The sequence below is a fragment of the Ptychodera flava genome, chromosome 2 (genome assembly GCF_041260155.1).
Source record: "Ptychodera flava strain L36383 chromosome 2, AS_Pfla_20210202, whole genome shotgun sequence".
NCBI lineage: Eukaryota > Metazoa > Hemichordata > Enteropneusta > Ptychoderidae > Ptychodera > Ptychodera flava.
Genome location: NC_091929.1, coordinates 43,518,279 through 43,540,197, shown reverse-complemented (window position 1 = coordinate 43,540,197; position 21,919 = coordinate 43,518,279). Strand labels below are relative to the sequence as shown.

At 37.4% G+C, this 21,919-nt stretch overlaps 1 protein-coding gene across 1 annotated transcript; it reads left to right on the top strand.

The window, feature by feature from the left end:
* The first annotated feature begins 663 nt into the window (after positions 1-663).
* On the top strand, positions 664-21,208 carry LOC139121665 (von Willebrand factor D and EGF domain-containing protein-like). Its single transcript, XM_070686747.1, has 17 exons — positions 664-779; positions 2,825-3,121; positions 4,908-5,309; positions 6,328-6,390; positions 6,752-7,041; positions 7,261-7,347; positions 7,686-8,033; positions 8,658-8,731; positions 10,550-10,634; positions 11,406-11,611; positions 11,984-12,219; positions 12,591-13,044; positions 14,658-15,035; positions 15,476-15,740; positions 18,367-18,481; positions 18,868-19,048; positions 19,555-21,208. The coding sequence occupies exons 1-10, from the start codon at positions 734-736 to the stop codon at positions 11,466-11,468; spliced, it is 1,755 nt and encodes a 584-aa protein (XP_070542848.1). The 5' UTR covers positions 664-733; the 3' UTR covers positions 11,469-11,611; positions 11,984-12,219; positions 12,591-13,044; positions 14,658-15,035; positions 15,476-15,740; positions 18,367-18,481; positions 18,868-19,048; positions 19,555-21,208.
* Positions 21,209-21,919: the final 711 nt, after the last annotated feature.

Here is a 21,919-nt window from a genome sequence, read left to right as displayed (position 1 = left end):
GCAAAGGTGAATTGAAGGACAATGAGACAAAATCAAAAGATTAATGGAATTTGCCGTAATGGCAATAGCTGGTGTTTGACCTATGACTGGCGGTGTCAGACTGGGTCGTTCGGTACTTGCTCTTATACCATCGAATGGCTAACTGGCAGCTTCCAGAGACGCTGAAGGCTACAGGTCCCTACACTTTAATCTGTTCACCCTCCTTTCTTGTAAACAGGTCCAGAATCACCAGATTCCATACAAGTACAAACAGGTTTAATTCTTAAAATCAAAAATTTACAAAATCTACAAAGTGCACATTAAAATTTCTCTGTTAAAAGTCATTAAAGGAAGTGCCTTCTAACGAAAAACAACAACACATAAGGGAAACGTTGACTTGAATCGACGATATGAAGATATTTGTAGATATTTATTTTGAAAGATGTCTTTGAGTGATGTTTGGAATGCAAATTTAAAGCGGGTTTGATTAATTACAATGTCAGAACGTTACCCCGCTTTTTCTAAAACAATAGACAGAAAGATAGACAGAAAAATTTTTAATGTCAGGGGTCGAATAGCAACATGAACGCAAATTGCATACTTGTTACTATGTAACGCCTCTTTCGGTCAAACACTGGGTGACAATTGAAACCTGCTCAAGGCGGAACTAAGGAGAATTATATTCGTTGGCTTCAGTTTGGTCAGAACACCGCTGACTTTATCGTCTGCATCTCTGACGTTACAGTCGTCCGTCATGAATGTCAAGACTATCGTTGTGCTGGTCGTTATTTTCGCCCTAGGTAAGTTTAGAGTCAATGGTTATGTTGACAGGTTCATCGGACTTTGAATGTTGCTTTTGTTTTAATCAATACTGGAGATTCGCAAGTCCTTAAAATTTTACTTCCTCCTTCTGTGTCCAATGTTGTTTGTGGTCAGAATGCAACTTTTTAAGCCAGCCTGTACACCGAGCAACATTTTACATGATATTGGCGGCCCTACGGTGGGTTTCAATACAACGTAGAGCAAGTGCAATCTACTGTTCAGCTAACGGTCAAGACAGAGTTGTACAATACTGGTTTACTGCAATTAATCAATGAGTTGATGACTTTGAAATGTAAAATATCCAAGCTAATCATTTATATAGTCCATACAATTTGTCAGTCTCGCTGACATAATAGGGACCGAAATAAAATTCACTGTAAACTGTTCAGGATAGCACATTTTGCCTGATTTTTTTCGGATGTAATATTTTGACAAAGTAGCTATAAGTTTTGGTTTTTTTTTTAATTTGAGGACTGTCAATGGTCTCTTGTATTGTGTTGTCAGTTAAAAGTTAAGTGCTGTAGACGATTACGCTGTGATTAGTTCACTCAGAGCAACTGACAGTGAATGTTGTTTCAGCATTTGCGATATAAGAGGCAAACACGACACAATCGGCTGTAGAATGATATAGTGGATTTAGAAATGCATTGTGTCTAATACAAGGAAAAATACTTTCAGTGATGAAAGGAAACGCTGACACAGTAGTATGCCAATGTTTTTGCAACGATCACTTTACATATTCGAGTTACCAAGCTTCTGTCTGTTAAAATGTTTGAACACCGATAAACAGTTGAAAAAAATCCGAGGCGGAAGTACAGTGGTGTGGTATCGCCGACTTGAGTCAGATTTCAATGACCGTCAAACAGAGGTAGTGCAGACATTAGCGTTTCAGACTTTATCTCATGTCTCTCGCGATTTTTTCCGTACTGACATTTACGTGATGGTTAAGAAGGCTGGCAAAATGCGAAATGTTGAGCTCCATTACACGGAACTCGAGTTATTGCAATCACCTCGGAGAAAAACAACATTTAACTCTACTCCGCTTACTTTGCAGGCAAGAAGGCCGCAGAATTTGAGGGTGTAACTTTTTCATAATTAACTATAGCTGTGACTTCCATCCCATATAAGCTCGCTTTAGGAGAACAAACTTCTTGGACATTCACCATAAAATGACTTTCATCCAGGCAAGCCAATATTGCTGCTGGGTGCAAATTATCTCGTGGAGGAAAGATATAACGCTGCAACTTTCACAACGTCTCCTTTTCTTAATTTACCGGCAACTAATATGATTTTTTCTCTGATTATACGCTTGCTGTCAGTGAGTTTGCTAACATCCCCATGGCTGTACTCAGACCCTTTTATTTTTAGCAAACTATTTTTTGTGTATTCAGCACCTCTCTGAATGACGAAATGACATTATTCAGATTACGAGAAAATAGCTAGTACTTCCCATAAAACGTTATTCATTATATCTATCTATCTATCTATCTATCTATCTATCTATCTATCTATCTATCTATCTATCTATCTATCTATCTATCTATCTATCTATCTATCTATCTATCTATCGATCGATCGATCGATCGATCGATCGATCGATCGATCTATCTATCTATCTATCTATCTATCTATCTATCTATCTATCTATCTATCTATCTATCTATCTATCTATCTATCTATCTATCTATCTATCTATCTATCTATCTATCTATCTATCTATCTATCTATCTGATCAAAGTTTGTGTCTAAGTCGTCATGTTTAACTAGCAGATACAAAGATTTATTTTGAATGTTATTTTACCTTCAAGTATGTTCAGACGTCGTCGCCGTCGCAGGGCAACGGCGCAGTGCCAGCCAAAGAATTTTGATTTGATTTAAGCCTGTCTTCAAGGTGCATATTGCGTGTTTAAGAGATGAAATTTTGTTGTTTTTGACAATGGTTTCACCATAATCTCAACTTAAATAGCTTGTCTCCGACATCATGTATCAGATAATTAATTTTAGAATAAAATTGTACATTTAGTGACAGATTCATGGAGACGTCGAAGTCGTCGACGTTCATGCTCTCCAGCCAATTGTCAAGTGAGTGCCTGGTCTTCTTGGTCGACATGCTCTGTTCCATGTGGTACTGCTGGTGTACAAACGAGAACTCGGCGGGTCACAGTTGGTGCTTCGTGTGGTGGTTCCTGTCCCTACTCGCTTAGCCAGTCGCAGCCTTGTAACAATCCTGGTTGCCATGACCACGGGGTGCCACTCGGGAGTTCATGTAGCTGTTACAGTGGTTGGGCAAATACTTGTTGCGATACGAAAGTATACAAACGTGAGTATTGCAGAGGCTGGGAAAATAGACAATAAAAATGTTAGTTTGGCAGTCTACGATTACCCTGCTTTACATAACCGTGTAGTTTCTGCGCTTGGTAAGGTCAGTGTTGTGGGGGTGTCCCTTACCGAATTATACTCCTAGCCAGCGAAGTTGCCATGGGGTGGGAGAAGGGTTATTCACATATGCACTGTCAAACACCCTATTCTGAGCAATTACATTTGTATCAATCGTCAAACACTTATAAAAGAACAGATTTAGCTACTTTAGTATTAAAAAAAGTTATTCTTAGTTTTTTCATAGACTGAAAAGTCAAATTCCTTGTACACATATGCACTGAAAGCATCCTATTCTAATCAAGTGCATCTGTATCAATTATCAAACGTCTATAAGAGCACAGACATGTTAGTTTTATATTGGGAAAAATGTTCATAGTTTTCTCATAAACTGCCATGTACAGCGGATTTATGTCGTTGGTGAAATTCCAAAATCAAATGTCTCGTACATATATGAACTTTTGACTACCATATTCTAATCAAGTACATTTATATTAATTATCCAAGGTCTATATATCCACAGATATTGTTCGTTTTATCTAGGCAAAAATGTTCATATTTTTTTCACAGACTACAATGTATTATGGATCCACATTTTCGACGAAATTCCAAAAATCAATTTCTTGTACACATATACACTCATAACCTTTTTTCTAATCAAGGGCATTACATCGATTATCAAACGTCTATTGATGAACATATATTGTTAGGTTTTATTTGAAAGAAAATGTTCTATGTTTTCTCATAGATCACCATGTACAGTGGAATCAACATTACCGTTGAAATCAAAACATCAAATTCCTTGTACACACATGCACGTTTTACCTCCAACTACCAGTAAAGTACATTTATATGAACTGTCAAACATATATGGAAGTACAGAAATAGCTTATTTTGGACTCCCATGTATTTCGATTTATTATTTTGGACGAAGCACTATAGCGGTCATATCTTGCCTTCTAATAGTTGCGCCAAAGATTGTGACCCTGCCCTTAAGGCATACCTAAAATTTCATGACCCTTCATAACTGCTTGCGCGAAAAATTGCGACCTACTCCTCAAAAACAGGCCTTTCCCCTGTAACTGCTATCCAGTCCCTTACTTATAATATCACACAGTCAACAGGTCTGGCAAGGTTATACACAATTTCAAACTTCTGAGTTTGATTTGGGAGGGGAGGGTCAAATTTTAGAACGGAGCACCACGGGAGGGTCATATTTTAGAAAGGAACATCAGCGGAGGGTCATATCTTACATGATGGACCACCCTCAATTTCCTCCGGCTGACCGCCACTCATAATAACTAAAGGCTCTCTTAGTTGGGAAAACATCTTCTAACTTTCAACTTTAGGTGTTACTGAAATAGCTACATTGTAAATCAAGTCCAATCAACTGTTCAGTACCGGTCCACATAGATTTGCCCCGTATATTGTACATACAATGTGTCAAGCCTAACACACAGAGTTGTGGCACTAAATTAAATCTCTCTGTAGCATTGCGGAGAAAGAAACTCTTGATCTAAAGGACTAAGCAAGTCCATGAATATACTCGCCCTAAATCGTCAAAAATATACAACTCACCAAATTTTATGACTTTATCTGGTTGTATTGATTACAAGAACATAACGGCACACTGCCAGAGACAGCGAAGGTATTAATTTACACACTGCTGCACACATCTGATATACTGAACCGAGAGAGTGTTTGAAATACACATCTGGTTTTTCTTTTAGCAACCCTTCCACCATCATCGAATGAAGATCCATGCCACTCCCATGTCGAAATTGACGAACCTGAACGAAGCATTAATTACAATGCTGACCCGTCTTTACCAGATGTAACTGTGCTTTGTGACGACAATCTTCCGGGTTACCAGTGGTACAGATTCGTCAGCGCCGCCGGTGGTCAGATGACAACACGTGACGATCTGCCCGAGTACGCATGCGGCACTAGGTACCCGCTGTACATGATGGGAGATCACCCTACCGAGATTAATGAGACCATAGTGACAACTGCGTGTAGTGCACGTGACAATAACCCTTGTTTTAGCCAATATGATATGGAAGTTAAGATGTGCGATGGGTTTTACGTCTACAGATTGCAAAGTGTTTCCTGCCCAAGTGCTTACTGCGCAGGTGAGGAGTGTTTTCAAATACCCAGGATGCATCCACAGATGTGTAATTATTATCGAATCATTCGGATTACAACAAAAAATTCTATTGCAAAACAAACAAAACACTATAAGTAGTCAAGTACTCCACAAAGTATTGTACATAGCATTGATAAAGATAAAAGGGTGACCACTAACGGGTTACTTGATAGATTTAGTCTACCAAAAGAGCCGTTTTTCTCAAGGAGTTTCATCAAAGAGAGATTTACAAACATTCAGCTATTGCCCTGAACAAAGTAATGTTTTCAACCTTACAATTTTTGAAAAACCCTAGAGTAAGTTCTCCTGGCTACATTGAAAGTATTCACAGTGAAAAAACATCCACAAATAGGAACTAAGTAATGTCACAAAATACAGATTAACATTAGTAGTAAACATTAAATTAACAATAAACATTTAAAAAAGAGGGAAACAAATTAAAATCATTAACTTCGGCTTTATCTCTTACATATAAGTGCTGTGTCTGAGCCAAGCACCTGGATGAACTCATTATCCTAGAGGTCACAGGTCATCAAGTGACAAAAGTATTTGTAAACAGTGACTTAGATAAGCAATCTAACATGGAACTAGTCAGTGGCTACGTTCACTAGGATAATGTGGTTTGCCAATTATAAACATATTAAATGGAACAACATAAGATAAAATTAGACAGACAGTGCCAAAAATATCAATAAGCGGTAATGTCAATAAACAGTTGCCCATAATGGCGTTCGGGTTAATCGGCTTTTCTAATTCTAATTTATATTTTGATTTTATAGTTATTCAATCGCTAAGCTGAAATTGCTTTAACTCAGATAAATATGTCGATAAAGCTAACGGAGGATAAATGTTCGAATAAAACACTCGTTTTTTATCTTCACATTATTTCTGAAATAATATTCTGCTCGAAAAATGTTAAATAAAATGTTCGTTGAAGGAGGATTTACACAAACTATCTGAGCGTGTCACCAACTGCCCGTCTTCTAAACATTTGTATTTTCAAGGAAGCGAAGTAAGATGTCCAGAAGGTCAAAATTCGCCCAATGGTTTTACTCCAGGATGTACCGGTAAGCACAGTTTATGTACCAATTTCAGTGTTTATAATTTTCATCCATATTAATTGTCATTTTGCTATAGATATGCATATTACTAAAAACAGCAAAGGGTGGACCTTGGGCATAGTTTTAGAATATTACAAAAAACTAACAATGCCTTTGTTTTCAATCGTCGTGACAAGACGACATGCCCAATTTATCATGATAAGTAATAAGAGGCTTTTGTAAGTCCAGTACAAGTTGTCGGAGCCGCACGCTGGTTTGATTATAACCACCTTTCAGTTCGGTATCTGTATTCATCTATAAACAAAAGTAGTTTAAGAGCATAAGAAAGATGTTGCACGGCAGAGATCTTTTCTTTTCACATTTACAGATGCTTATCCAAAAATCACAAGCATGCCCGAAGTAGACATCGATGTGGTTCTTCAGAATTACGGTGGTAGGTACGGTGAACAAATGACAATTTTGTTGATGTGCCGATTCGCCAGTGATACAACAAGTGACAAGGCAACTTTCGACGTTAATTGGTATGTTGATAATGAGTACGCACTGACCAGGACTCTCGGCAGAAGCGATGGTGACAATGGAACTTACACCTGTACAATTGACCAGTTTAAGCACCCTGCTATTGGTGATGAGGGCCTCTTCTCTCTTGGACAAAGTGTAAGTATTCCATCAGATATCCAAAACTACAATTTATGCTGAAATTAATACTTATGTGCTGTCTACTAAAACGATAAGTACGAGGAACAGGTAAAATGTGACGTTCGAAAGTGTCATTAGATAGGATTATTTCAATAATTACAAACGAGAAAACATCAATGTTTGAAATAATACGAAGTAGTATCATCTCCTACCTAATTCTCTATTTTTCCTTCATAGATTCGGTGTTCTGTGACTTCAAAATTCGATGATGGAAATATTGCGAGTGACGAAAAAAGAAGCGATGACTTTTTCGTAGGAATCAGGGTATGTGATATGTAAAGGTGCAATTTTACCTGGTCATGGATTTGGTAGCACGCCATGGAACTTGAGACACTTAACTAACAGAAACCGGACACCCGTTCATCTGATATTATACTCGGAAAAAAACTACCGTTGTTGTGTTCAAAAAATTTGGAAAGTGTAAGATATGACGATGTCTCTAAGGAAACAAGTTTTATCGCTAGAAAATATTGATCCGTAAAAGAGAAGTTACTCAGATCAAATATGATCATTTTGCAGTTTTTCGCTTGTTCATCTGTAGAATTGCTATTTAATTTCAGATTATATGTAGTTCACGTGCTCTTGTCAACTTGAACTTGCAGGTTCACACGCCTTCTGTGTATGTCGAAGAGAACGGCCAGCCTGTATCGATTCAGTTTTCGTCCTCCGTTCCTATAAAATGTGAACCAAACGTCAAAGACGAGGATTGTAAAGTTGAAGTCGGTTTGGATTTCGACAAAAACCTCAACCTTGGAAAAGGGAAACTTGGACTCAAGAAATGCACGACAGATTTGACAAGAGACTACAAAGTGAACACGATATTTTCCCTCGATGTTTTATCTCAGCCAACTGAGAGAAGTAACGACAATGCAGTTTATATACTGGAATTCTCAACAAATAATAACGCCTTTCCCTCCTACTTCCGAAATTATCGACCAGAACATGTTGTGGTAAGAGAACATCCTAGCTTCCCTGTCTTCACATTTGTTTCTGTCATAGATCGACAAAACAGCATCCACAGCTTGTTTCACTTTATTTTTTCCTATTTCATGCCTTCCTGTATAAGTAAGTTTCTTTACTTGACAAACGACATCGCCAAGCACTACAGCATATCATCCTATAGACATCATCTACACCGGTGACGTTGGCTTAAGGTAGTATGCGCCTCAAAATAGAAAATTTAAATTTTGGCGAAAAATTTCCGAAATGAAACTGTCCAACTATTCTTTTATCAAACCAACCGTTAAAATCGGGGTCACCATGCAAAGTTTTGGACCAGAGAAACAATTACCTAAGTTTGCAATATTTGAAATTCTGAAATGGCCAACATCCGTATGTTAACTCCATGGGGAGAAATAAATTTTGGGTTTTTTTTTAAATTAAGATGTTCAAATTTTTTCTTTCTCCAGAAAGTAGTAGATCAGTAAAGAGTTGTAAAAAAATGAGAGTTCGATTATCTGTCCCCGAGGTGCGTTTTACCTTGATTTTAATATAATGATATTCAAGAATAAGTTAAGGGCAAATATTAGACGAGAAATTGAACTAGTTTTTGAACAATTTTCTCGTCTATATAGGTTCACAGAAGAGGAAAGAGATCAAGTAACTGTTATGGTTCAGGAGATCCACACTACAAGACGTTTGATGGCTCGTAAGTTTGTCAGTCTGAACTATCATGAAACCTACGATCAAGGGAATATAAGAATGGTTTGCAAGTCACATCTATTAAAATGAAAATTTTTCACAGGCACAATATACCTTTTGTGAATGTGATGCACTGCAGGGGGTACCGGTCGACCTAACAAAAACCCTCGAACCTAACATCTGAGGGAAAACTGGGTGCAGCTTTCTACAATTTTGAAATAGTGAAGTAAACGCTATACTAAATATTTCGTTAAAGTGTAGAAGAGACGTTTGAAAAGTGGTGCATCCAATATAGAATGCATGTGTTATTCGGCACTGGCATTTTTGTACCTGACGCTAGGAAGTTTCAGACTGGCAGTAATTAAAAGACAATTGTCATCCTTGTTGATGAAAAGTAATTACCGACTGAATCCAAGAGGTTTTGCTTGCATTACTACTTCTCAAGAGGCAAAATAAATAAAATTAAGCTCCGTTTGCTTAAACGCTCGGTGTATTTCCCACTTGATTGTTTCTCTTCAAAACTCCGCGCCTAAAAGCCTAGTGTTCAATCTTTGAACAAAGGGCTCGAAATTAGCGGTAGTGCCGCGTCCACAGACTACCAACTTTTCTCTGGGGCTACCAAAATCCATGAAATGGTAGGCCACACTGACTACCAAAGCCTTAGACCTGAAATTCAGTCATTACTTGGCATGCCATGCCCGGTCCGTCACTTTTGGACGAGCTATTAAAATGCAGTCAAACCCAGTTGGACACAGAAAGGCCAGACTATGACTGTCGACCGGTCGTGCGGTGGAACTTCGCAACAAAGTTTCAATATCTGAACTGATGTACTTGGATACAGGCAAAGGAAATGGGGCCAATGAAAACGCATTTTCGTTGCATTTTGATCATAATGTATCAATCACAATTACATGGAACGATGTGTTATTTTATAGGCGATATGGTTCACTGTGAAATTGTTTTCCCTAACAAAAGTAATGGGAAAAATCAACGGTAACAGCCATCACTTATCATTATCACTCACTTTTATTTGCTGTTAGTGCCCTCAGTTTTTATTATTAGTTTGGTTTATTACCATGAAAAGTAATAGTACACTTCACAAGCCATAACAAGCAAATACAAAATTTACATTTTAGTGGTAATGTGGAGCCAGAAAATATAGCTGTTCGCTAGTCGAGCCTGGCCATTTACAAAATTTAAATTGGTTAGGTTAACACGTACGCTGTTATACAAAGAGTTCTACAAACATTATTTTATATTTATATGATACAAGTTCGATATCAGAGCGAGGTATTCCTGAAAATTCTTACACAATGATGTGACGACTATTATGATTTAACTAGTTCACTGTAGGTATTCCTGTAACAGATACTCTCTCAGTGCTTTTGTAAAGCTATGCCTGGAAGTATGAGCTTTAATTACATTAGGCAACGAGTTCCATAATTGAGCACCCGTATACGAAATTGCCTATTGACCTTTACATGTGTACATTTTCGGCAATGTTAAATTCATCCCTACTTTTTGACGGGTGTCATAACAATGATCCACAACTTGGAAATAGTCCTATCATGGGATGTGGTACATTTTGATGATATAATTCAATACAAAATTACCAACAAGCAGCTTGTAAAGTTTATAAACATCTAAGATGCGTCATTTAAAAAATAAAGGTAATGACGGCGTTCTTAATCCAGAAAAAGTTATTGTTCGCATACACATTTTCTGCGTGATAAGAATGGAATTTAAATAGGATGAATAGGATAGGATATTAAATAGGATAGTTTAGTCAATTAATTTTTATATTACATTTTTATTGCTTATTTAGGTCTCACGATTGGTATGGCACAGGGGATTACGTCATGGTCCGGGAAAGGGTATCGACAGATGGAGTTTCCTTCAGCAACTTTGAGGTAAAACGATCTAGAACTATGAGAATCTGTGTTGCAATTCACTAAGTTGTAAAATGCATTTAATCTTGTCAATCTCAAGATTTAAGTTCTGCAAGAAGACTGCAGATACTGGTCTTCTTTGAATATCTTGGTAAAAAAACTTGGTGAACCGCAGACCAATTACTGTAAACGTTTGGTGTATTTTCTTACATTCTGTCTGTAAAATATTGCTTTCTAAACGTCCAATATCCACTGAATAACTTGTCAACATGGCCTGCACGAGTTCGGTGAAAAATATCACTGTATACAACTGAATTGTAGCTGAGGTGAAAGTCATTATTACAGTGATATTGCATGTATACACAATGCTTCGTGTTTGCAGGATTAAAATTTATATAGCAACATACTTTAAGAAGTCTAAGCAGGAAAATATATGCTTGTATAAATAATAACCATGTTACAAATCGTTCTAGCTATTGTCCCTTTCACGACAAAGTACTTAAAGTTGTGTGGTCAGTTATTTTTTGATTGTTTGTTTGTTTGGTATTTGTTGTCCGTTTTTTTAATTTTGATCTTTTGAACAATGGGGTACTCATCACAGATAGCCCTTAAATGTCAACCTATCAGATTCTTCTCTGATCGTCGTTCAGGCCGGAAGAATGCTGTCGTTCAAAAGCAACCATTATCAATTCCCTTTTCTAAAATTTGTATGTGTTCAAAGAGATCCTAGGGAACTTCAACCGGTAGGGATGATATATAATTACATTATTATTGTGTCCCATCGTGTTGCAGGTTCATGTACGTCTGAAACCATGCGGTAGTGCCCGTGGAATCCATCTTGTAATTGCGGTGTAGCAGTCAGAGAGGGAAACGATGTGGCTATTGCTGATGCTTGCAATAGCAGGTATGGTGGCTTTGTCTACACGAGGAAAACACAATCTGGTGATTGTAATCCAGCATTTAGTGTGTCGATATCATCCAGTGGAAGGGAATTCAAGGTAGGGAACCGGATCATGTTTGCTTTTTTTTAATTTCAACTTCACATTTATACTGACAAACGCTAGTTTCAGGCTTACAGGTCGGTGGAAATTTGAACTCCACTTCTCATAACATAAAAATTCAAATAAAAAAGGTAAAGAATGTATACTTTCATAAAATGTATACGTTTTGAGAAAGAAAATACAATTTGTACTAATAACTTCCAGAAAAGATCACCTTTTCCACACTACTATCGTTCTCTTTATTAGCTCGTTTATTTTACATCAAAACTGTGCAACTGGATGACTTGAAGTGTTTAATTTCTATCAGATGGCCATATTTAGACCTACAGGCATATCATGAGGTGTTTCAATTCTTTACTGATGATCTAGGTCAGCACTCCGAGCGGCCAATTCGTACGGTTTTCTTACCTGAGTGTGTACGTCGAGGTGAACGGCGCTATGTATGATCGGGTTGAAGGGCTTTGCGGCACATTCAATGGAAGGCGAAGTGACGATTTCCAGTACTTTGACTCTCGGACGAATAGATATATCAACGGTCAGTGTAGACAAGTGAGGCCTGGTCACTGTTGCACGTGTATGGCTACAGAATTCGCAAGATCGTTCAAGTAAGTAACAGTGCTCTAAAAGTTCCCCTAAATTTTGAAAGTCACCCTTACGTTCGCATAAACTGGCAGAATGAACGTTAGGCGCTTTAAATAAAATTCTTTGTTTGCCCTCCGCGTGCTGGTAGGTTTTCAGAGAAACTTAAGAAAACAAACACAATGTTAACACTATTACGAATAAAAATATTCTTATTTCCAAAGAAAACCAAATAAAAATGAACTTATTTTAATACACTTGTGTTTTTGGTCTGTGTTTGTTTTTTTCCTTGGCTAGCTGGTAGGTTTTTCAAACTCCAAGGACGGCAAACACAGAATTTTCTTTAAATGGCCTTACCCGACATTATAGCTCTACACGTTCGTCTCATTATTTGTAGGTTACCCAAAGGAACAAGCCTGTTCTACGGGTTCACTCCTTCTTCTTACAAGATAAAAGACGTGTATCCCATATGCCAATGTTTGCCAGCAATCGGAGGTAGCACGATTTACTGTCAAAATTCATTCGCTGACCCCATGACCAACTCACTGGGTGGAACCCGTAAATACACCTCGATTTGTAGCGGCCCGAGGGGGAAACGAGACTATCAAGACGAGTTCTACAGCGACGAGGATGAGTATGATCCGTACGCATACGAAATTCCCGATGACGACTTCTTATTCGATCCGGCAAACTTCACATGGCCGACACCATCAGGAATCACCGAAGATAAAGCCCAAGAAAGGTGTACAAAAGCTATTTCCGAATCCAACATTGCGGAACAGTGCCAGGAAGTGGAAGAATCGCTTGAGGCCACCGATGGCGCTATTGAAGAATGCATGTATGATATTCTAGTGAGTGCTTATCAAAGTATTTCAGTCTTAATAATTGCCGTCTTGTGGTGACAACCTTGCTTAATTTCTTTGTTGCACTGCTATCTGTGAATTATGTTTGCTAAATTAAGTCAGGTTAGGTTACACTTAAGTGCATAGACGATAGATTAAGGATGTACGAGCGGTACGCGCGCGTGGAATTTGTCACTTCCCATAGGATTACATTGAAATTTGCTGGAAAATCAATTTCTACTATTGTCATTTTCATGAAAATTTGCACAAAGCTCAGTCTAGAGAAATGAATAATAGTGATCAAATAAAATGATATGGTCACCGCGCTAACTTTTGAGATAAACAGCATTGAATTATTTCGTCCATAGAAAATGCATTGGTGAAAAAATGCTGACTCAGCATTTTTTCTCATAAATGGCACAATTCATGGTCATGTATCTCAAAAACGAGCGCGGTGACCCCTATATTTTATCACACATTTTGATAATACTTACAAAGGAGAATCCAAAAATCGACAATTTAGAGAAATGACATTACTTTTAAATTTACCGATCGTACATCCTTAATTCCCACTCATCGCGATATTTCATGAAGTTTTGATATTCCATACACTATTCGGTTACCCTCCAAGTGCGAATAGTTTGGATTTCGGTAATCTGCATGTTTGACCAAGTTATTCCATCCACTACTTGGTACACGATGGACCTTAAACTGTTGTCCTTAGTTGCAGAATAATGCTCGAACTTCAACACTGGCGGCGCTACGACATGACTAACACTTGTAGTGCACAGTGAGGTTACTCACAATACTGCATGATTTGTACGATAAGACATTGTTTGCTGAAGGTTCATTCACTTTTCAGAAATTTGAAAAATCTGAAGATTCGATTATCCCAAGTAAGTTCCAATCGTGTTGCTCCTCAATAATTAATTACTTTACACATTTAAGAGTAAATTGAATGAAAAGCCAATGTTTGTTGGTGCTACAAATTATACACTTTTCAAGTTAAAGTTGTCATCAACGGAGATGGTCTCATCATACCACTTGTTTAGCTGCGAAAAGTGCTTGATCTTATCATTATTCAAAGTGCGAAATCAGAAGGACATGATCATTAAAACAACACTCTGTCAGGCTTTTGTAACATGGCCTAAACTGTTCTGTGTATGGACGAAATGAGCAATTTTAGAGGGTACGAATCAAGAGCAATTTTGAGATATATCGCTTACTATGTAGCGTTAGTGTCACCATTTATATCAAGAGTGTTTGAATGACTCATCTGTCTAGCAGATAATTTACTGGATTCTATGTGTTTTTATTATCCTTTCATTTTCTCTATTTATTTGGGTTTTATTTTGTTTTCTATGGAGAATATACTTTTGAATGGACTTAATTAAAATTACAGCGCTACCACAACCATGACTTGACAATGAGGCACTCACTCAATGCAGCGGTGACCCTCTGTAGATGTTTAAACCTCATGTAACGTAGCAAGACAAAGGTTGTTTGACAACGTTTCAAAACTACATTTTCATGTTTCGTGGCAAACATCCGCGCGTGTTGAGCGGTCAAAATAAAGTGTGATCGATAGTTTGCCAGACTTATACCTTCTGTGTCTTCTGCAGATTATGGACGATTTGAGCGTCGTCGATACCGCTCGTTCAACAATGGAGACTGTGTGTCTCTCAGCATTTGCAAAAAATGCTAGCTTATGGGAAGAGAATGAAGCAGGGGAGCTGGCGCCCCCAGCGTCCATAATAAACGCTGTGTGTCCCGGCAACTGCAACGGTAATGGCAACTGTACACTGAATGGTACGTGTGTCTGCAAGGAAGGGTACACTGCTGTAGACTGTGGTATTGAGATTGGTAAACCACCTGACGTAGAGTATATTCGTAGTGGCAGTCTTTGTGATACTAGAAAACGACCATGTGAAAGACTTACGATTGCCGCTACTGGTCTACTAAATTCGGACACTCTGACATGTCATATCCGTGATCTGGAGGTAAGTAAGTTAAAAAGCGCGAATCATTGTCTAAACCCATGAACATTTTAATTTCTTCCTGGTTAACACTGATCGACATGTGCCCTACATTGTCGCAGACATATCATGACAGAGAGGCCAAATCGGCGTGTTTCCGATAACCCAACCTACCAAATTCCAATCTCTACGACCCTGATCTTTTTCTCGCATTTATTTTACAATAAATTCTTGCATTGCCAATTTTTCTTACGGGTCGCTTTTCATTGAAAATGAAGCAAATTCCCGGCCGACCAACACTATTTACTATAAGCATGTTCAGAAAAACACGTTTTTGGCCTAAGGTGTAACATCTTCACCATTGTTCTGGTATTTATCTTCCCATAATTAAATGACACATTCACTTTCGATTTACCCAATCTAAGTATCTTTTCCCGATACCGCCGCTGATGTTTCTTTTGCAGTATGACCCTTCAAAGTTCCTGGATCGAGGCTGGTACAACTACAGAGACTGTGGCAGAATTCGTAAGTGCGTACTCAGCATATTGCTATGTGCCTCTACCTCGAGTTCGTCGACAAGCAAGATCCCTGGACGAAGTTGGACAATCAGTGCAGGCTCAGAGAATCGCGCTCAGCAATGATGGCTCTATCGAGAGTACCTCACTTTTGCTGGTGATGTATGACTCCTTGTGCATGAATTGCACTGATTCCGGCGCATGCTCGCAAAAGGTAAGGCAAGACATTCACGAGCTTTACAAGACATGAAAACCCGCGAAGAATCAAAAGTTTAGTGTGATAGCAACTGTTTACTCGAAGGATATATCTCATTTTAAAATAGAGTGTATGTTGTAGGAAAAACGGCAATTTTGTTTTCCATTATCTTCTCTCATTCTTAAATGGCAGACTGACATTCGAACATAAATTCAAATCATGATAAGCAAATTGAAATTACTCGTATTAGTCAAAATGCAAGAGCTCTATTGCCAAATTGCGGTCTTATTATATAGTACACAAATATTGTAATATGAACATTTCACAAAATTTGACCGAGCTGGAGTTGAGTTAAATATATTTGAAATGTTGAAAACGGAAGAAAAAAGAAGCCAGGAAATCGGGTGATGTGCACAAATTTATATTTCTTTCTCATTCAACTTACGAGTCCGGGTTATGTCCATATAGAGGATAGTAGGGAAAAGCCAATGGCGTACCGTATATGTAATGAGGTTAAGGCAAGAACCAATCACGTACTGTATATGTAATGACGGTTAAAGGTTAAGTGGGTTCACTTTGAAATGTTATGCTGAGATCGCGATCTGACCTGAATGAGAATGTTGGCTACCCGGAAGTGTCGAGTCGATTTGCGACGTTCTACCGTGTTAAAAATTGTAAGGATTTCTTCAGGAATAGTTTTCTGAGTTTCTTTACCCTAGACCATGTTCGACAAAGAGTTATTGGACGTTTTTCGTACTCTTTACCAGCTTCTGGTTAACTTCTCGGCGATTGATTCTGCGCGCGTTTTTCTGAGCGAAGGGTCAATCGTACCGGGAAATGCGTGGTGATCGAAAAAATCGTGCTCCATCGTGCTCCGATCATTGACAAGAACAGTTGACCCATCGTTGCAAAGCTTGAAACATTCTCCATGCTACAGATGGAAAGGTTAAATTAAATTTGACCAAAAATAGGCGATATTTGGCGACAAATAACTTGCTGTAAATTTACAAGGGTCAAATCCTGGTTTCTAAGAGCGGTACCTGGCCAGGAAAACCATCCAAAGAAGTAATTTTCGATGTAATAACCACCAGTGTCAGTCGCAATCTCGACCGTACTGAACATTGTGCGTAACATCTACATCTAAAAACTACCGAGTGCTAAAAATAAAGGGTGAAATCTGGCCGAAAGTTCCGAACTCATCGCAATCTGCGAGCCAAGGTTACATATTTAATTATTCATGACGTTGGCGGCGGCAGGTTCGCTGATTGGTCAATCGTAATATCCTCTCTATGGACATAACCCGGACTGCTTACGAGTACTTTTCATGTTCAAAGATTAGCCAAACCAATATTTCCAGCTTGGCTGAATAAAAAATGAAAATAGAATGAATTTTTGCAAAGTAAAGATTGTTAACGAAATAGGCTGTGTTATACGCAACGTCACCGTAAATCTCTACATCAAAGAAATGCATACTGCCAACATTTGAATATAGTTATTCTGACTGTTTTTAGAACAAAATGATTGCATTTCCATACGGGACATCGTATTCAAGCTTCATAAATACGCATATTGTAAATTCAGCATTCATCACACAACCATGAGTTTGTGAATTGTACTATCTATCACTAGATTATGCAAGAAATTGATAAAAGTCCTGTTCGGTGCTGACAAATACGACATCACGTTAAGTACGCTATGAATATTTTAAAACCATTCTAGCTATGCATTTACCTGATAGAGAAATTGTCAGTTAAAAAACACAATTATAAATAAAATACGTTGAGGAACACATTCTAGTTAATATGTAGGAAAGGGGGATATGGACCTCCGGTAGTAAAACTGCAAAATGTTTAAAAAGGAGCATATCCTGCCCATGTTGAATCTGATACATATATAAATCTCTGTGTCAATAATATAAATAACAATTCTTTAGAGGCATTTCCAACGAGGCTTTTCGAAGTCATTTGTCATAGAACAGAGAAGTGAAAATATTTTTCAGCGTGTAATCCTGTCCTTATCTAATATTGTAATAGCTATATCTGCATTCAAGATATGATATATCAAATTGCAATAGAAAAATTAGTCAATTTAATCAACTATTTAAGAAATAATCCACACCCAGCGACGGTATACCACGAGATTGACCAGGTCATGACATATATGCACGAGAAAAAGCAAGTGCATATATGAAGTGAACTGGTCAAAACCGAATGGTATACCGTCACTGGGCGCGACTTTTTGTTGTTATATCACAACAGTATATTGAAATTCTGGATTGTAACGTCAAAAAGGGATTTTTGCTCTTGCCGAGAGCTCGCACGAGTGCCAACTGTGCAATATTGCGAATATACCACGGTTGTTTTTAGGTCTCCACGATCAGATCGCCATCAATATACTGGTATGATATAATATCAAGTTAATTATAAAATGAATGCATGTCATTCTTACATGAACAATCAACCGCTAGCTTAAAAAGATAAACAAGTTTAGAGATACAAGTTGAATGCATTTTTTTCGAAGAAGGGAACGGCAATTCCAAACAAAAAATCAGCAAATGTATTTTGTGCAGCCCTTGGCTAACACAATCAATCATTTGAGTATACAATATACTAATCGTTTTGCAAATATTTTGGTATGACTCTAGGATAGCGCTTGTCTGATAAATGGAAAATGCTACGCTGACAACGAAACTAGTCCGTTTAACGACTGTCTGCAATGCCAGGTGAATTTAGCAACAGACGAGTGGACCATTCTCAAAGGTATTAATTTGTTTTATACTTTTCTCAGGACTTCATAAATCGGGACTTATTTTCTGTAATTACGTGTCTTTAAGGAAATGAGAATCCTAAACTTGATAGTTGTGAAAGCTAGACTGATACTTAAGAACAGACGATGGGAGAATATCGTAATTTTGTTTAAAATGGCAATTTTCAAATCGGTTTGACACTCATATTTAACACACAATCCGTGCGGTCGAACAAATACTTCATAATTTTATAAATTGTTATGGTTCAATAACAGAGATCCCCCTGAGCGTGGTTAAAGATAATCAATTTACAAATTGAAGGAAAATTCGCTGTCGAGTTCAATGTTATATGGCGATTTGTTGAATATTTTGACTCAAGCACTCTTTCTCCTATTCCAGATGGCACCTGTGCAGATTCAAGCACACAAATTGATGACGTCGACTACCCGACAACACAAGACTATGTACAAGCCATCGACTTTTCTAACAGTGTCACGGTTTCAATTATTGTGGCCGTCTCCATATGCTTCATAGCTTTAGCTGGCGTCGTTCTCCTATTTGTTGTCTATGTGCATAGAAAGTAAGTAATGATAGGGTTACAGCTCTTGATGTGTGATGGGTTTCCTTCTCTGTCAGTGACACAGTGTAAATGACAGCGTTTGCAAATGTGCAGATATTATGTGCTCTCCTCTAAGAACATACAAACATATATATATATATATATATATATATATATATATATATATATATATATATATATATATATATATATATATATATATATATATGTTATATATATATATATATATATATATATATATATATATATATATATTATACAATGACGTTTTCTTTAATTATATGATTAATTCAGGAATACAGGAATATACGGCAGAACAAATCGGATTTATATATATATATATATATATATATATATATATATATATATATATATATATATATATATATATATATATTATATATATATATATATATGTTTGTCTGTCTGCCTGCCTGCCTGCCTTGCTATTTGTCTTGCTATCTGTCTTGGTGCATGTAAACTTAATGCTGTTTTTTGAAATGCAGGAAAATACGGATGAACAAGAAAATCGGATCATTTCCATCACAAGAGATTGCTGTACGTACTACATCTGAAGGACGGAAAACCGCCTGGACTTAGGAATATATTACAATTTAGCATCAATGGATTGAAGTTCAGATAATTTTTACCACTAAATGCCGAACAGTACCGTGTAGGAATTCTCCATGTACATGAACTATGTCCTTTTGTAGAATCAGATGGGACTTCTTTAAAACGTTAAGCTTTCTACACAAAGGTTAGCTTTTTTCTTTCTGGTTGCGTATTTTTGTTTGTTTTGTTGTTTTTAAAAATGTTGTTTATATAGTTACGCATACGTAGTCCATAATACAGGTTTTCAATTTTTATTGTTAAAATTGTATAGAAACTCATACAGAATATTCTTCGTATACAAGGCAACAGCACTGAGATTTTACGAAAATAGTATGTGTGAATAATAGTTTGATCTGTAAATTTGATTGCAGTTACATATTTTTCCGTCCAAAGAAACACTTGATATGAGACGTATTTACATTGTTCACGTGCACAGTTACACGTTTTATACAAAGTAGAGTGTTGTACCTTTGCATTGTGATTTCAAAATTACAAGTTCACATGATAAGAGTTTAGAATAATTATCATGTACGTATAATATTTTAAATCATTGATTATTCTACTGCACACCTTTCATATCAGAAGGGGCCGAATCTTGCGTAACTTTGTGGTAGATAAACTGATGGTATCGAGATACATCGCATCAAATGTTTAAAAGGGTATGATTAAAAGGTTAGGTAAATGAAACAACAAACAATTTTGAAAACATACCTTGGTAGTAAGCGCCTTGAAAGTGAAAGACTTAAACTGTTGCCAAAACTTTCCTCAATTAAAATGTCAACCATTTTCCTACCAAATCAAGAAAAACATTTGGGGCCACTTGCACTATGCAGAGTTTGCTACACGAGAAACAAATTACCTGACATATACCAATACTAGAAATTTAAAATGGCTGCCACACCTGTGTTAGCTTTATTTGGCAAATGAAATTCGATTTTCGGAAAACTTAGTTGCTGAAAATGTCTCTTACCCAAAGAGCGTTAAAACAAGAGCCATCAAGTGGTAAACGAGGGAAATATTGGGAAAAAATTGAATATCTGTCCCCAAGGCACATTCTATCTTAAAACACAACATGGGATGTTGGATGAAGTGAAAGAGAAGGGCAATGGACTTCTTTATAAAAATCAAATAACCAAATGCTGTTAGGAGTTACTGTTCATACTTTGGTATCATTTAAAGTTAAAGACCTTAAGGATCAATGTAGTGGTTGATTCAAGATATTCTTATCGTCGACTGTTATGTTGACTTTCATTGTATGTAACTGTTTTTAAAATGCCGTTTGAATGTCGTTAATGTAGTGGTGTATCTCATCACAACGCCATGTGTTTATTGTCTTGGGATTATATCAGGAGTCAAGAGAGCTGGTTTGAGAAGGCTCTAATCTAGGTGTTAATCATTAATGGCATACCAATGAACCATTCATGCATTTTATTTTTGTTTGAGGCGGGTCAGAACTTAACGGCCACGCTTTGCGTAGTTTATTCACTGGTTTTGCAGATTTTATTTTCAACTGAGATGATCTGCTGCACATTTTAAGAAATAAACCACCTAGGCCCAATCACCCGTTACGTTTCCCCTCTCTGCGCCACGTTCCCTTTAGATATGAACAACGCCCCCTACCGCATACAGCGATGTTATAAAACTGGGTCATTACCCTTCCCCTGACATCAGTTTCCATACCCATCCTGGATTCAGGTATGCTATTTTGAGATATCTTGTTGTATTATTTACATATCTTCGACCGAACTTATTCCCGGGTGTAACCTTTTACACATCTTAATTACATGCAGTGTAAATCGACATCAATTGATCTGCTACAAAATTCCTACCGTCCTTGATTTGTAAACAGTTCTCCCTCTGCAGAACATGAATGTGATAGAGCTCCATTTAATTCTAGAGCAAAACATTACACGACATTAGATTAATAAAAACAATGTGGTGAGAACAACAAGCAAGATGCCAGCGCCTTTTGTGTGTAGTTTATTGGTCTCTCTCTCTCTCTCTCTCTCTCTCTCTCTCTCTCTCTCTCTCTCTCTCTCTCTTCTCTCTCTCTCTCTCTCTCTCTCTCTCTCTCTCTCTCTCTCTCTCTCTCTCTCTAAGCCACCATGTGGTCAAAATCGGACAGCATTCACCAGAATACTGCAGAATAGTGTTGTCCGCATTATTATCTAACTGGGTTTGAAAACGGAACATGGCTCGCCGCTTGTAAGAACTCGTCACCTGCGCAGCTTAGAGTCTCCGTGCAGAAAAACATTGCGT